This window comes from Plecotus auritus (assembly GCF_963455305.1).
Source record: "Plecotus auritus genome assembly, chromosome: 5".
Classification (NCBI taxonomy): Eukaryota; Metazoa; Chordata; class Mammalia; order Chiroptera; family Vespertilionidae; genus Plecotus; species Plecotus auritus.
Genome location: NC_137776.1, coordinates 39,383,544 through 39,399,190, shown reverse-complemented (window position 1 = coordinate 39,399,190; position 15,647 = coordinate 39,383,544). Strand labels below are relative to the sequence as shown.

At 40.8% G+C, this 15,647-nt stretch overlaps 1 protein-coding gene across 2 annotated transcripts in view; it reads right to left on the bottom strand.

Moving 5' to 3' along the window:
• Positions 1–15,647, bottom strand: part of FRZB (frizzled related protein) — a 34,281-nt gene that overhangs the window by 13,079 nt on the left and 5,555 nt on the right. Inside the window, exon 2 of one of the 2 annotated variants that reach the window (XM_080671222.1) lies at positions 11,712–11,759. The exons of the other annotated variant lie outside the window; for it this stretch is intronic. Coding sequence (XP_080527348.1) covers positions 11,712–11,759 — 48 coding nt within the window. The remainder of the gene's footprint in view (positions 1–11,711; positions 11,760–15,647) is intronic. 2 annotated transcript variants of the gene reach the window in all.

Genomic DNA, 15,647 nt, shown 5'->3' with positions numbered 1-15,647 from the left:
TTATGCGTTCAGGGACCATAATAATCTGGCCACTTAGTATATATTCCCCAAAGCCCAAAAACTGGAAAATTGTAAAGAATTATAGAATGCGCCCTAACCGGTTTGGCTCAGTGGATAGAGTGTCAGCCTGCGGAGTGAGGGTCCCAGGTTCAATTCCAGTCAAGGGCATGTACCTTGGTTGCGGGCACATCCCCAATAGGGGGTGTGCAGGAGGCATCTGATCGATGTTTCTCTCTCATCAATGTTTCTAACTCTATCCCTCTCCCTTCCTCTCTGTAAAAAATCAATAAAATATATATTTTTTTAAAAAAGAATTATAGAAGGCTACACTGCATACATTGTTTATTATTTTTTGTACCTGCCACCTAAATCAGACTGTAGCAGCTTCTTTTTCTTTACTACCAATAGCTGATTTCTCAGACTTTTATTGCGCCACTACTATTATTATCATCTCTACTTTAATTTAATTTGCTAATAATTTTGCTAATAGTCTTCTTCTCCAGCTTCCCAATGGCACAAGGTTTTTAAATTTTATACTGGTAAAATAAAATCTATTTACTGCGCTTTGCACAAAAATAATTAGAAATTAATTTGCTTGCTTTCCACTGTTGAGAAAAAAAGCTTGTAAAGAAATTGCCTTGGTGTTCTTTTTTTTTTTTTTAAATATATTTTATTGATATTTCACAGAGAGGAAGGGAGAGGGATAGATAGCTAGAAACATCGATCAGCTGCCTCCTGCACGCCTCCCACCAGAGACGCGCCCGCAACCAAGGCACATGCCCTTGACCGGAATCGAACCCGGGACCCCTCAGTCCGCAGGCCGACGCTCTATCCACTGAGCCAAACCGGTTTCGGCCTTGGTGTTCTTATCTAAGAAAAAAATATATATGAAAAAGGAGCTGGCAGCAATAAAATAAGTGAGTGACAAAGAGTTCTTCAAATGTAGGGAAGGTTTTAACATGAGTTCATTACCCTAGTACAAATCTGAGTTTGCAAAATTAACGTGCCCAGCACTCCATGGTCTGCACTTCAGGGAGATGCCTTATAGTGCACTCACTGTGGTGCCTGAGAGGAAAGTGGTCACACACTCTGTTCAGTTTTCTGCTCATAAATATTGGCTCATTTATTGAAAACACATAAAGATGATATTATTTTAAAGAGTCATATTGTTTTATAAGCTCTAAAGAATTATAAGAACCTGATACAAGTATGCAATTTGATTCTCACTGGACCTTCACTATTTAATGCGTCCTTGTTTGAGTTCAAGCTGAAGTGTGATATGACTTTCAAGCTAACCCTGACCTCTGTTTGAAATTGACTTTTTTGGGGTGTCATCCAAAGCTGTAAGACTATAATTAACTTTGCCAGATTTCAAAACTCATATAACCTTCCATGTACCATGACTTTGGAATACTACTATCCATGAATGAGTATTTTTCTGCTTTTTTTTTTTAGGAAAAGACCTTAGATCTATGCTCAGGATTTATTGTCAAAAAGAAGGGGTGGGGGAAGAGAAGAAAATACAATTCTATTTATGTTATGATTCTCACTGTCTTTCAAGACTAACTCTTTCTAGTCAGACCAGAGTTTAAATAATTGTAATGTATACCAAATGCATTCAGCATATGTTTTATATCCTGGCATTTGACCCTAGAAGCCCCCTCATCCTCTTTCCCTCCATTTTAAGATACATTAGAGCAGACCACAAATTTTAAAATGGATGCAAAAATAAATTTTTATGATTCAAAAATCTAGATCCTTAACTATGACTTCTTTACTGAGATCCAGATCTATATTTTTAACTGCCTATAAGAGTGTCCATAACATGACCTTAAGTAATTTTAAATATATGCCAATGTCCATCACACCATGAACTTGTCTTTCTCCTATGGAAATAGTATTTTCTATCTCTACAACCCCAGTATAACCATGCTTCTGTAAATGTGAGATGGGAAAGGAAATGAGAACTAACATTTGTTGAGCCCTTTCAGTCACTTACATGTTAATTCATTCTACAAATATTTATCATGCACCTGCTATATGCCAACCTCTGTTCTAGACATGTAGGACACCTGATGGGCAATACAGACAATGCAGAATAAGTTACAGATATTGATCAAGTAATTACACCTAAAATCTTTTCTTTTCATATGTGATGAATGCTATGAAAGAAAAGTACAATGTGCAAAGAGAACATGTAACCTGATTATCTAAACTAGTCTGGTCTTCTGACGAATCTCAAGGAGAACGCAAAGCGGGAGGGGTACTTATATACATAGCCCATAGACACAGACAATAGTGTGGTGAAAGCCTGGGAGAGGTAGGTGCAGGGTGGATCGGGTCAAAAGGGGGAAAACTGGGACATCTGTAATACCTTCAACAATAAAATAAATTTTAAAAAATTAAGTCCAGTCTTCTGAGAAAATGACATTTATGCTTAAAACCTGAAAGATGAGTTATAACAATGTAGGTAGGAACAATATCTTAATATGTAAGATATCTAAGAAGTTCATAAAGGAGAATGAGAAAGAGCATCCAATGACAGGGAGTCAAAAAGCTGAAAGAAGAGGGTGTTCCAAGTAAAATGGAAAGCAGTCCTCCGTCAAAAGAACCTCCAAGCTCAACTGAGTTAAGAGAGAAAAGTGTCCATTAAATTCAATCGGCAAGGAGAGAAGGGGACTCAGAACAAAGGGGAGGGGAGGTCTTTGAAAGCCAGAGGGACAGGTCATCCACTACACAAGAAAAGAAAGATCCAGATGTTGACGGGCTTATACATCTGATGGTGAGATGAGGAGAGAGTTTCTTCTGATGGCTTTTACTTTCTCATTGAAGGATGAAGTAACATCAGCAACTGTGGGGAATGAGGGACCAAGAGAGGAAGGGTATAGAAGTGTAAGGAGAGAATAAAAGATATACAACAGTTATTTTATTAAGTAGAAAGGCAAACTTTCTAGAGAATAAAGACAGGATTGCTAGGCAGTGTTAATTGTGTGGTTTAATTTTTATCTTGAACTTAAAAGTGAAACAAGTCACCCAATTGAGCTATTTTCTCTGACAACTAGAATTGAGACTTTGCCAGTTGAATATGGCAGAAGAAAAGAAAGGCAAGGGAATTGAGGGTATTTTCAAGAGAATGATTATTACAGTGCACCATTAAATCTCAGGTAGACAAGGAGACTAGTGAACAGATAAATATACAGTCTCAATGGAGCAAAATTTTTAGCAATGATAATATTAGAGCAAATCTGAAATTTTAAAAAAAATGGTAGGCAAAAAAAGAAGGGTACTTAAATTAACATTAGAGTTCTGGCACTACTGCTCAATGGCAAAGCCCAGAATGTGCCCACGAAAATGGATGACTGGGATAGAACTGACAAACAGGTTTGTGAAATGAAAAAGTCCTTGCACAGATGGAGTATCTACTTTAAAATCAACGTCAACAAAATGGCAACATGGATGGGTGCCATTGTGGAGCTTATTCAGATATCCCTAATGGAATGTGGGCAATATATCATTTGGCCTTCCAGAAGGTCAGCTCCACTACTGTTCTAGAGACAAAGCGATTGTAAAACATGCCTATATTTCACTCTAAGACCACCTTCCCTCTTCCAAATAGCAAGTCATAAAATGAACACCTTATTGAAATACAGAGGATCTTATTCCTAGGGTATAAAATATAACATAGAACCCATAGTGTCCTGATCTCAATGATGAAAGAAGTTTTAATGACAACAATGCATATCCTGCAGAATCCGAAACCAAGATCTGTACTACAAAGTAGGCATATACTACTGGAAGAGTCCAGAAAAACACCATGGTTAAAAGGATGGACTTTGATTGTCAGACACAGCTGGGTTTGAGTCTAGGATCCATCCCCTACTATTTAACATCTAAAAAGTGGCAAAATGTAAAGTTACTGAGAGATTCACTGGGATTCCTAACCCATCATTTATGAAGACTATCTAATGAGTAAAAAAAGTAATATTTTTCCGGGTTCCTCACCACCTACAGAACTGTGATACCTATCAAAAGTAAGCAAAACAATGAGATTTTTTTCAGTAGTGCTTGATTCTGCTATTTTGACTCAAGTTGACCATGATAATTTCTATCCTGATGTAGAGAGTCCATTTAATCTATCATGCACATATCCCAAATTTGAAGGATCAAGCTTAGCAAGCCAAAATAACCATACATGTGGCCATTCTAATCCTATATAATATTATCTAATAATAAGGGAATATGCTAATTGACCCTCATGAAATAGCAAAGATGGAGGCGCCCACAGCCAATAAGGAGGGAATATCTAATTGATTGCCCTGCCCTCAAAGATGGCGGCGCCCACAGCCAATAAGGAGGGAATATGCTAATTGACTGCCATGCCTTCAAAGATGGCAGTGCTCACAGCCATAAGATGGTGGCGGCCAGCCCCCCAGTTCCCTCAGCCCCCCAGCCCCCCAGGGCCACCCAAGGCTCAGGTAACCAGGGCCGGCCGAGGCTCGCACTGCTGGCAGTGGCAGCAGCAGAGGTGTGATGGGGCATCACCTTCCCCTGATCGCCGGGTCACCTCCCGCCCTGAGGGCTCCCGAACTGTGAGAGGGGGCAGAATCAACCAAACGGCAGAACGACCAGTCGCTATGATGTGCACTGACCACCAGGGGGCAGACGCTCAACGCAGGAGCTGCCTTCTGGTGGTCACTGCACCAGAAGCCGGGCTCACAGCTGGCAAGTGCAGCGGCGGTGGCAGGAGCCTCTCCCGCCTCTGCGGCAGCGGATGTCCGACTGACTGCTTAGGCCCACTCCCCGCCTAAGCAGTCTGTCGGACATTCCAAGGGCTCCCAGACTGCGAGAGGGCACAGGCCAGGCTGAGGGACCCCCCTGAGTGCATGAATTTCATACACCGGGCCTCTAGTGATATTACAGTGCTGAAGAATATGGCAAAGTGGTTAGCCCTTCACCACACTACTGTCTGTGTCCATGGGTTATACAAAATGCTCAAAGTCACTAATCATCAGAGAGATGCAAATTAAAATGACAATGAGGTACCACTCCACACCTGTCAGCATGGCCACCATCAACAAAGCAACAAATGACAAGTGCTAGTGAGGATGTGGAGAAAAGGTAACCCTATTACACTGCTGGTGGGAATGCAGACTGGTGCAGCCATTATGGAAAACAGTATCGAGTTTCCTCAAAAAAGTAAAAATGGAACTGCTATTTGACCCATTGATCCCACTTCTAGGAGTGCTACATCCTAAGAAACCCAAAGCACCAATCAGAAAGAATATACGCTCCCCTATGTTCATAGCAGTATAATTTACAATAGCTAAGATCTGGAAACAGCCAAAGTGCCCATCAGTAGGTGCATGGATAGAAAAGCTGTGGTTCATTTACACCATGGAATACTATGCAGCTGTAAAAAGAAGGATCTCTTGCCCTTTGAGACAGCATGGAGGGACCGGGAGAGTATTATGCTAAGTGAAATAAGCCAGTCAGAGAAAAATAAATATCACGTGATCTCATTCATATGTGGAATCTAATGAACAAACTAAATAGATCAACAAAATAGATATAAGAGATATAGAAGCATGGAACAGACTGATGAATAGGTGGGTGGAGGAACAGATTAACCGAAGAACTTATATGATGAAAATATTCTTTATCTTGATCTGGTTAATAGCTACATGGGTGTATGCATTTGTCAAAATCCAATGCAGCATACATTAGTGCATTTTACTGTAAGTAAATTTTACCTCAATAAAGTAATATTAACATAATATTCATATAAGATATTTCTTTCATTTTTCCATAAATTGAACTGTATCATGACTTAGCAGCTGTTCATTACATGTTTAAAATAATATTTATTCCCTAAAGATAGACACAGGGCAAAGAATATCCTATTAGATTTTACTTTGGATTAGAGCAGTATGTGGAAATGCAATGAAGTTGATTGTTGAACCTAGGTAATATAATAAGGCTTTAAAAAGCAAAAATAACATTTGCTCAATTTAGCTGAAAAAACAAACCTCAAATAATGTAATAAAGGTCTCAATTCATAGTTATTTGAACCCTGTAAAAGGGAATTGCTTAAGATTGAGAGGACTAACACTATATTAATAAGAAAAGGAAATTTAGTTTACTCCTTTAAGATTTATGTCCTTGGAAAATTTTAAACTGCCTTTCATAAGGTGTCTGGATCCAAGAGTCATTCAGGATCAACAAAATATAAAGTCAGTGCAATTTGCCCGTTTTTCTCTCGTGAAATCTTGAAGTGTGATGTTTTGTGATATATTCCAAAGAGGTCAATTAACAACAACAAAAAAAAAGTAGGCTTCACAGTCTTTTGGAATATAATGTTTCTACACAATTCCAAGCACATAGAAAAGAGGTGAAAGTAAAGGGAAGTGCAGACAACTGCTCACTCCTTCATACCACGTCCTGGGCATAAGAACATGCTTGGTATGAGGAGGTGGTCATTACATTTGTGGTGAATGGTCGGGTGGATGAAGTTTCAGTGCTGAGGATCTGGGAAAACAATTGTACCACATCCTAAAAAAGAAAGTTGTGAGGAGGTAATTTTTAATGAAAAGTTTACTTTATTTCTTAAATATGTTGTATTTGGAGTACAAATAGACTGCCCAGGTAGAAGTGTTATGGAGGAGAAGTGTGGTACTCTACCTGGGAGAGTGATCAGAACCAGTCATAGGTGATGACTTAACCTATGCAGCTGGATGGACACCGATAGGAAGAGATCATTGTAAGGAGAAAGGAGCAGAGGCCACACAGAGCCTTGGGGAATGCCCACCACTGGGCGGCAGGAGGAGGACCAGGACAATATGGGTAGCCGCCCAGGGAGGAAAACTACTGCAAAACAACAACAAACAGATATGCCACTATAAAAAAGACTTTTTTATTTATCCTCATTTTGTCTCCAATAAAGGGTAGATGTTTTCCCAAGTCAATTCAGCCTCTGTGGTCAGTAAACATTTGCACCAAAGGGGGAAACCAACTGGGTTCCTTCCCAAAATTAGTAGGAAGCCAAAAGGGCAGAAAAAAATTTGAAGGAAAGAGAGAACAGGTCTATACTACCCAGGCTAGGTAGGCATAGGCCATCCACCCTGGCTGCCTGGCAGATGCAGGGGACCAGGAACCTTCAGTTCCTCAGCAGCTGCCACTCAGCTGCCCAGAGGAGCTTCTCTGAAGGACCTTTGAAACAGGCCCAGGAAGAGGCTGGTGAAAACACTGGAGTGCACCCAACTTACCCCGGGGGCTACTACTAATGCCCTAATTTGAAAACACAGTGGTGGGCAAAAGTAGATTTACAGTTGTTCCTATAGAAAATACAATGATTAATCCTATCTAATAAAAGAGTACTATGCAAATTGACCATCACTCCAACACACAAGATGGCCAGCAGGGGAGGGCAGTTGTAAGCGATCAAGCCAGCAGGGGAGGGCAGTTGGGAGGGACCAGGCCTGCAAGGGAGGGCAGTTGGGGGCGATGAAGCCTGCAGGGGAGGGCAGTTAGGGGTGACCAGGCCTGCAGGGGAGGGCAGTTGGGGGGGGACCCAGGCCTGCAGGGGAGAGCAGTTGGGGGGGACCAGGCCTGCAGGGGAGAGCAGTTGGGGGGGAACCAGGCCTGCAGGGGAGAGCAGTTGCGGGGGGACCCAGGCCTGCAGGGGAGAGCAGTTAGGGGTGACCAGGCCTGCAGGGGAGGGCAGTTAGGGCAAACAGGCTGGCAGGGGAGCAGTTAGGCATCAATCAGGCTGGCAGGGGAGTGGTTAGGGGCTGATCAGGCTGGCAGGCAGAAGCGGTGAGGGGCAATCAGGAAGGCAGGCAGGCGAGCAATTGGGAGCCAGCAGTCCTGGATTGTGAGAGGGATGTCTGACTGCCCGTTTAGGCATGATCCTACTGGGATCGGGCCTAAATGGGCAGTCGGACATCCCTTGAGGGGTCCCAGATTGGAGAGGGTGCCGGCTGGGCTGAGGGACACACACCCCCCTTCATGAATTTCATGCACCGGGCCTCTAGTCAATTAATAATAATACAAGAATAATAACTCTGTGTTTCATGTCATCACAACTGTAAACCTACTTTTATCACAAGAGGACCCAGCGGTCAATATAATCTGATTTTATATTAGGAGGCAGACCCTTAGAAGTAATGTAATTTGGTCATGATTACATAATTAATTAGTGTCAGAAATTACCAACTCTATCTCCTTTCTGGGAAATTTGTGTTTTTCAAATATAAAAGCTCATAAATTGGTCACCATCACAAAGTAGAAGACTATGGGATTCTTTTTCAGGATTACTTTAATAAAAATATATCTTTTAATTGCATCATTTTATTACCTGCCTCAATTTTCTGTGTTGATTTGACAGACCTAGTGATTCAATGGAATAGAACTAAAATTGTTTTTCTCCACATTCCAAGTTATGGAAACAAGAGAGAATGTTCTCCTTATTATGATAGTGAGTTTACACTATCATAGTGAGCTTCTCAGACAGAATTATTAGTTCTAAAAAAAGAAAAAGAAAATTGTTAAGCTTAGAGGCACAGGATAAATTAACCAGAGTGAAAGAATTTCTTTTCCAAATTCCAGACAGACACAGCTTGACACTTTTGAAAGAGGGGTTATGTGGATTACAATGTTTTTATGTCTTCCTCATTTCCTGTTTTATCATAATCAACCTCAGCTGTTACATTACTCCAAAGTATAGAATTTTGACAAATTATATTTTCTTTTCAGAACATGCGAATTCAAACAGAATGAATTTGGTTTTGTTTGCTAGCTTTTCATCACACCCATTATGCCAGAGAACAGGAAAACATTATGAAAGAGGAATAGAAAACACTGAACCCAGGAATATTACATTCATTCCAGATAATCTTATACATTGAACTATTTTTGTATATTATGTATAGTGTTGTTGATGTCTTCTCTGTTTCACACGCTGAAGTGCTATGTTATTCTAACCACAGCTTCAGGACAAATTGATAGCACATGCACACACATGGCCAAAAATTTTGACTTACCCAATGTACTGTGTATTATACAAATGAGCTTTTTGGTTTATTTTGACCAAATAAAATAGTGGGAGCGATCCTTGAAATAGAACTATTGCTGAACACTAATGAATTTTTAAAAGATAAATGTTTGTTGGGGCGCCTTTGGTAAACATTGTCTCAGTTCAAACACTTCTCACTCTGATAAGAGTCAGTGAAAATCAACAGGGAAAACTGGTCCAATCTAATGAAAATAGATGTTTCAAACCTATTTACAAACTTAGCAATATTAATTTTAATTTTTAATATTTACAAATGTTATAAATATTATTTTATGTTCTGCTTCCACGTATAAAACACCCTACCCTACAAGGCAGTACATAAAGACCCAAATCAATAAATTACTAGAAGAAAATGAATAAAAATTAATAATTAATTACAGTTGTAATGTTCTTACTAGTAAAGAAACAAATGCAGCATGAGTTGTAATAACAAAAACTGGAAACAGCCCAAAAATCCAGAAACATTGGAATGAATAAAATGTCATATATTCATATGATAGACTACAATGAAAATGTGAAAGTACTGCTATACACAGCATAATAAAGAGCAAAGGAAACCGCAAACACACACGCACAAATTACATGTACACTGTAGGATGCCATTCATAAAAGTTTAAAACCAGGCAAAAGTTAAAATATGCTGCTAGAATTCCTGCCAGTAGTTATCTTCCGGAAGAAGCATGGAAGTTATGACTTGGAAGAGGCACAGGGAGGCTGCTGGCGTGGTGGTAATGGATATATCTTGATCTGTGTGGTGGTTACATAAGAGTGTTTACTCTGTGGAAAGGCACTGAGCTGCATGCTTTTATGATTTATGACCTTTTCTTCACATATGTCATACTTCATTTAAAAGTTTATTTTATGATAAGATGGCGTAAGTAGACTCCATCATGTCCTTCCCGCTGAATGGATTTATAAAACCTAAACAAAATGCGTGGAACAGCTACTTAAGGACTCTGAAAAGTAAATAGTAGCAGGAAGATGGAGAAGACCAGTACCATCAAACTGGTAATGGATTCATCATTTTTCCCTTCTGCTAGCCCCCAGCTGAGGGGCTAATTTAAGCTCAATCATCAGATCCCAGCAAAGCGATTTAAAAGAGCCTAAATAATCCATTGCTATTCTTATTGTGTTCCTGCAAATAATCAGGTCAAATTGAAACTGGACTTAATACAGTAAATAAATTGGTCTTAATTTGGCTCTTTAATGAAAATGAGGGTGATTTTAGGGAGGAAATTATGTTTTAAAAGGACTCTGCAGCACTGACTGGTTTGGCTCAGTGGATAGAGCGTCAGCCTGTGGACTAAAGGGTCCCAGGTTCGATTCCAGTCAAGGGCATGTACCTTGGTTGCGGGCATATCCCCACTGGGGGGTGTGCAGGAGGCAGCTGATCGATGTTTCTCTCTCATCGATGTTTCTAGCTCTCTATCCCTCTCCCTTCCTCTCTGTAAAAAATCAATAAAATATATTTAAAAAAAAAAAAGGACTCTGTAACATAATTGTAAATAACAGACTCTAGTTCAATTAAAAGCTTTATTTTTCACTTACGAAGATTTGTAACAGTTTGTCTCTACCAGGTTACAAGCCCTATTTATACTCAGGAGATACCACCTCTAGACACCATCACCACTTCCTTCAGTGCCCAGGTCTCATTGTCCCTCTGACAGAGAACAAGGATATCTCGGCTCTAAAGGAAAACTTAGCCCCTCTTCAGCAGGAACAGCTACAGAAGAGACCTGAGCCCTTTTTCTCTGAAAGAATTCAGAACCAAGATCCTTGGTGGGGAGAGGGGCGTAGGCAGTTAGACAGACATGAGCAAAGCAAGAATGATGGGCCAGGTACAGAAAGTCACCGGGGTGGAAAGCCCTGGGTGCCTACCAAAGGACAATTGTAAGGTGGGACCTTGTGCCCCGGGTGACCTGCCCTCCCCTAGCACATCACTGGTCATGCAGTTTGGACACCCTGACTTTTACTCCCTAGAGATAACATCTAGGCCTCAGGTGTATTTCAGCTCTGGGCCCAGAAAAACAGCAACACCTGACATGCAACGCCAGGCGCCAAGGCTGACCTCAGGACCAGCTGCTTTGAATAATGACCGTGGAGACCCTGACCCTGAAAGGACACACCGGGAACGCTGATAAATATTCTATTAAGATCTTCCACTGGGACCTCCCCTAAAATCTCCAACCTTAAAACCCTTAGCACAGGGGACCCAGCTCTCCCTCTTGGGAGCACACCAGCGCCTTTCCCTTCTCCCCATCCCCTCCCCATCCTCCTAGGTGCGTCACCTTTACCTTCCTCACTTCTAAGCTCCAAAGGTCCTTCCTTTACTTCTATAACTTATTTCCTAAGCCCATTTCTTCCATGAATTACTTCTATCTCTGTGGTTTTCCAAATAAATATTCTTTTATATAAAAAAGTATAGAATTCATAAAATTCATAGAATTTTTAATGACCAAAAGTAAAGGTCAACTTTATTACATGCTAATTTAAAAAAATAAAATTAGCATAAATAAAAAATAATTTTTATAAGCTTACTTTAAAATGTATGGCACAAATGTCCCCAACCAAGACTTCAGTATCTAGGTTACATCAAAGATTTGACTACAAATGAAAACCAGGAAAGTAGTGATGTACTCACCACTGCTCGCCCCTCTACAGTTTCCATTACTAGAATCCATAGGAAAATCTGAAAGGTGATAGAATAAAGTAAGAATCATCACATATTCATTATTACTTTAAGAATCCTATGTAATAAAAGGCTAATATGCAAATTGTCCCCTCAGGATCGGGAGACTGGGTGTTCAATCGCTTGCTATGACATGAGCTGACCACCAGGGGGCAGCTCAGGACATGGTGGGAGACCAGCAGCCGTGGCAGGGCGCTGAGGGAGCGAGGGAAGGAGGAGGCAGTGAGGTGGGGAACCTGATCAGCCCTGATCACCAGCCAGGCCTAGTGACCCTACCAGTGTGTGAATTTCGTGCACCGGGCCTCTAGTTCCCATATAAAAATCTAATTCAGTCACAGTTATGATTTGGGTAAGAATGCAGGTGTCTTAAGGAAGTAGATTCTTATTAATGCCATGAGGTTGCCAGTCTATCATTTATAGGTCAAATAAAGACAAGACCTATTCTTTCATCTGATTGAAAGGTAATATATTTTTTATGAATGCTCATCAACTATGCATAAAATTTCAGGAATTACTAATTTTTTTTAGTTTCACCAAATTTGTGAATTATGAGCATCCTACACAATAAAGCCCATGCATATATTAGGCACTTGCCCAACACCTATCTCTTGATGACTAAAAGGGCCAAACACACCTCCTCAATAAATAAATGTGTCACACTTTAATGATTACATTTAAATTCTTAGTGCCTAAGAAGAAAAAAACATTCAGAAAGCATTCTCATGCTCTTTGTTAACTATAGATTAAACAGTTCTTCAGCAGGATTACTCATGCCAGTGCAAATAGAGATGGTAATTGGAAATTACCATTTGCACTTTTCATAATCCTGAAATCCCAGAAAATCGTAATGATAAATGACAATAACAGAAAGTTATTCTGTGTCCTAATTAGGAAAGCAGCCTAATGAATAACAGAGTGCCTCAGCAAAGCACCATGCTGAGAGATGCTGTACCTACCTCTATGTTTTGATTGAACTTCAACTCAGTACTTTTAAACAAGAGTTTTATATTTGTATCAACACTTTATGTTAAATGAGTTTAATGCCTGTGTTTATCCTAATCCTATATAATAAAAGCCTAATATGCAAAGTGTCCGGTCGCCAGTCAGCCGTTCAACCAATCAAAGTATAATATGCTAATCATATGATAAGGCCACTCAATCACTAGCTATGATGTGCACTGACCACCAGGGGGCACACAGTGGACCGGTTGACCAGTCGCTATGATGTGCACTGACCACCAGGGGTAGACGCTCCAACCAGTAGGTTAGTTTGCTGCTAGGGTCCGGCTGATCGGGACTGAGCGAGACAGGCCAGACATGCCCTGGAGCCCTCCTGCGGTCCCTCTCCAGCTGGCCAACCTCCCACGTCCCTCCCTGGCCCCGATCGTGCACCAGTGGGGTTCCTCGGCCTGGCCTGCACACTCTCGCAATCTGGGACCCCTCGGGGGATGTCAGAGAGCCAGTTTCAGCCTGATCCCACAGGCCAGGCTGAGGGACCCCACTGGTGCACAAATGCAGCAGGCCTCTAGCCTATATAATAAAAGCCTAAGTGACCATTATGGCAGAATGACCAGAACGACCGGTCACTATGATGCGCACTGACCACCAGGGGGCAGACGCTCAATGCAGGAGCTGCCCCCTGGTGGTCAGTGTGCTCCCACAGGGGGAGCGCCGCTCAGAAGCCAGGCCCATGGCTGGTGAGCGCAGGTGCCACAGCAGGAGCCTCTCCTGTCTCTGCAGCAGCAGGTGCAATGGGCCGTGATGAGCATGAGCAGCGCCCAGCCCCAATTCAGGCTTCTCCCTGGCCACCTACCGCTTGGCACACTGCTACATCCCCCGAGGGGTCCCAGACTGCGAAAGGGCGCAGGCGGGGCTGAGGGACACCGCCCCCTCGGTGCATGAATTTCATGCACCAAGCCTCTAGTAGAAAATAATGTTCTTTCTCTGTCTTTTCTTCATAGGTCATATCATGAATATGTTAAACAAGGAGGGGTTAATACCAAGTTAGGATAAAAGCACCAAAAATTACAATTAATGAGTCATATATTATTAATTTAATGCCTTTTATTCTATTCAATGACTTCATTCACAATAAATGTATCCAAGGAATATGCCAGTGGTTTTCCCATTCCTGAATAAGTCCAATAATAATGTGATGATATGCATGTAATTTATATGATCTCTCTGTAAATAAAGAAATCCTGTTAACCTACATTTTAAATAATTGTTTAATGTTAAAAGGTTGAAATAAAAGTGAAAAATAAAGCTCTTCTCTTGGAAAAGAAAACCTCTTTGACACAGCTGAATCTAGGAAAGTGGTTTTCTTCTTTCATTCTTATTCACAGAAAAATATTTCTACACTCTTAAGAGTGTTTAAATGTCAATTGTTAGAATTATTAAAAAAGAGAGAAAAACAGTGTTCTAATCATAAATAACTCAAAAATTGTTTTTAGAAACTTAAAAATTCTAACAAAATCATCCTCAATTAAAATGGTAGATATTATTGGTTGGTTTTATGCCCCGGTGTTTCTAGTAGGAGTCATAGAGATTTCCGGAATGGTTCTAAAGGAGCCGGGGAAGGTAGGGAGGTTTTCCTAGGTAGAGAATAGCATGTGGAAAAGTATGGGGGTCAAAAGCCACAGTACATGGCCAAGGGACCTGCAAGGTTTCCAGCATGGCTAAAATAGTGGCGTAAGCTAAAAGAAACGAAACTGGAGAGATAAGAAGGGATGAGATCGTGAAGCTAGAGGCATATAACAAACATTTTAAGCAACAGATTTGCATTTCAGAAAGATCTGCCTGTTGGAATATGGAGGGACAATACTAGAGGTAAGTGAGTCAGCTTTCATTCAATGGCCATAGTCCGTGTGACAAACACTGAGGTTCAAACTAAGAAAGTAGCATTGGAGAAAGAGGGATGGCAATTGGATTTCCAGTAGATTCAGAGCACTTGATACCCATTGAAAATTGGGCATGAGGAAGAGGGTGGAAGCAAGACTGACTCTCAGGCCTCGAGTTGGAGTGCGGCAGTGCCTCCTAACAATATAGAAAATACTATAAAGGAATAGGCCTGTGAGGGTAAGGAAATGACGAGTTTACTCTGGAGCATGCTGAGACTGAAAGGCTAAGGATTAGATGTGAAAATCTGGAATGCACGCTCTCCGATATCTCAAAAGAAGTAGTTTTATCTTTTGAAACCCCTTATCCAGGGTTGTTTTTTATTCTCTTAAACTATACGGTCCCCAACTTACAATGGTTAAACCTTACAGTGATGTAAAAGTATTACACATCCAGTAGAAACTATACTACGAAGTTTGAATTCTGGTCTTTTTCCAGGCTAGCAATATGCACTACGACACCCTCGTGTGATGCAGGGCAGCAGCAACGGGCCACAGCTCCCCGTCAGGGTAAACAACAAGCACTACAGTGTACTGCGTTGCCAACATTTTTTGGACAGTCTGTGCTGAGCACGTTTGCGGTAGGCTAGCCCTGACTTGATGTTCATTATGTTAAATATATTAAGTGAGTGTTCGACTTACAGTATTTTCAACTTAGTATGGTTTTATCATAACCCCATTGTAAGCTGATGAGCATCTCCATATAAATGGGCTTTCACAATGATAAAAACAATGCTTTAACTGCGACCTGATGGTCAAAAGACAGATTCTCTCTAAAATGAGGAATCACTTCTTTCTTCATACAGAGGAAGTATAGTATAGAATGGGTTCCAGTTTGAATCTTCTTTCTTATAATAGCTTTATGCATTTGGATACATCACTTAACTTCTCTATTTGCTTCAGCTTTCTTTTCTGAAAAAATGGATATAATAGCACCTCCCTCGTAGCGATTATATAATTAAATAAATTAATATGCACACACACTTAAAAC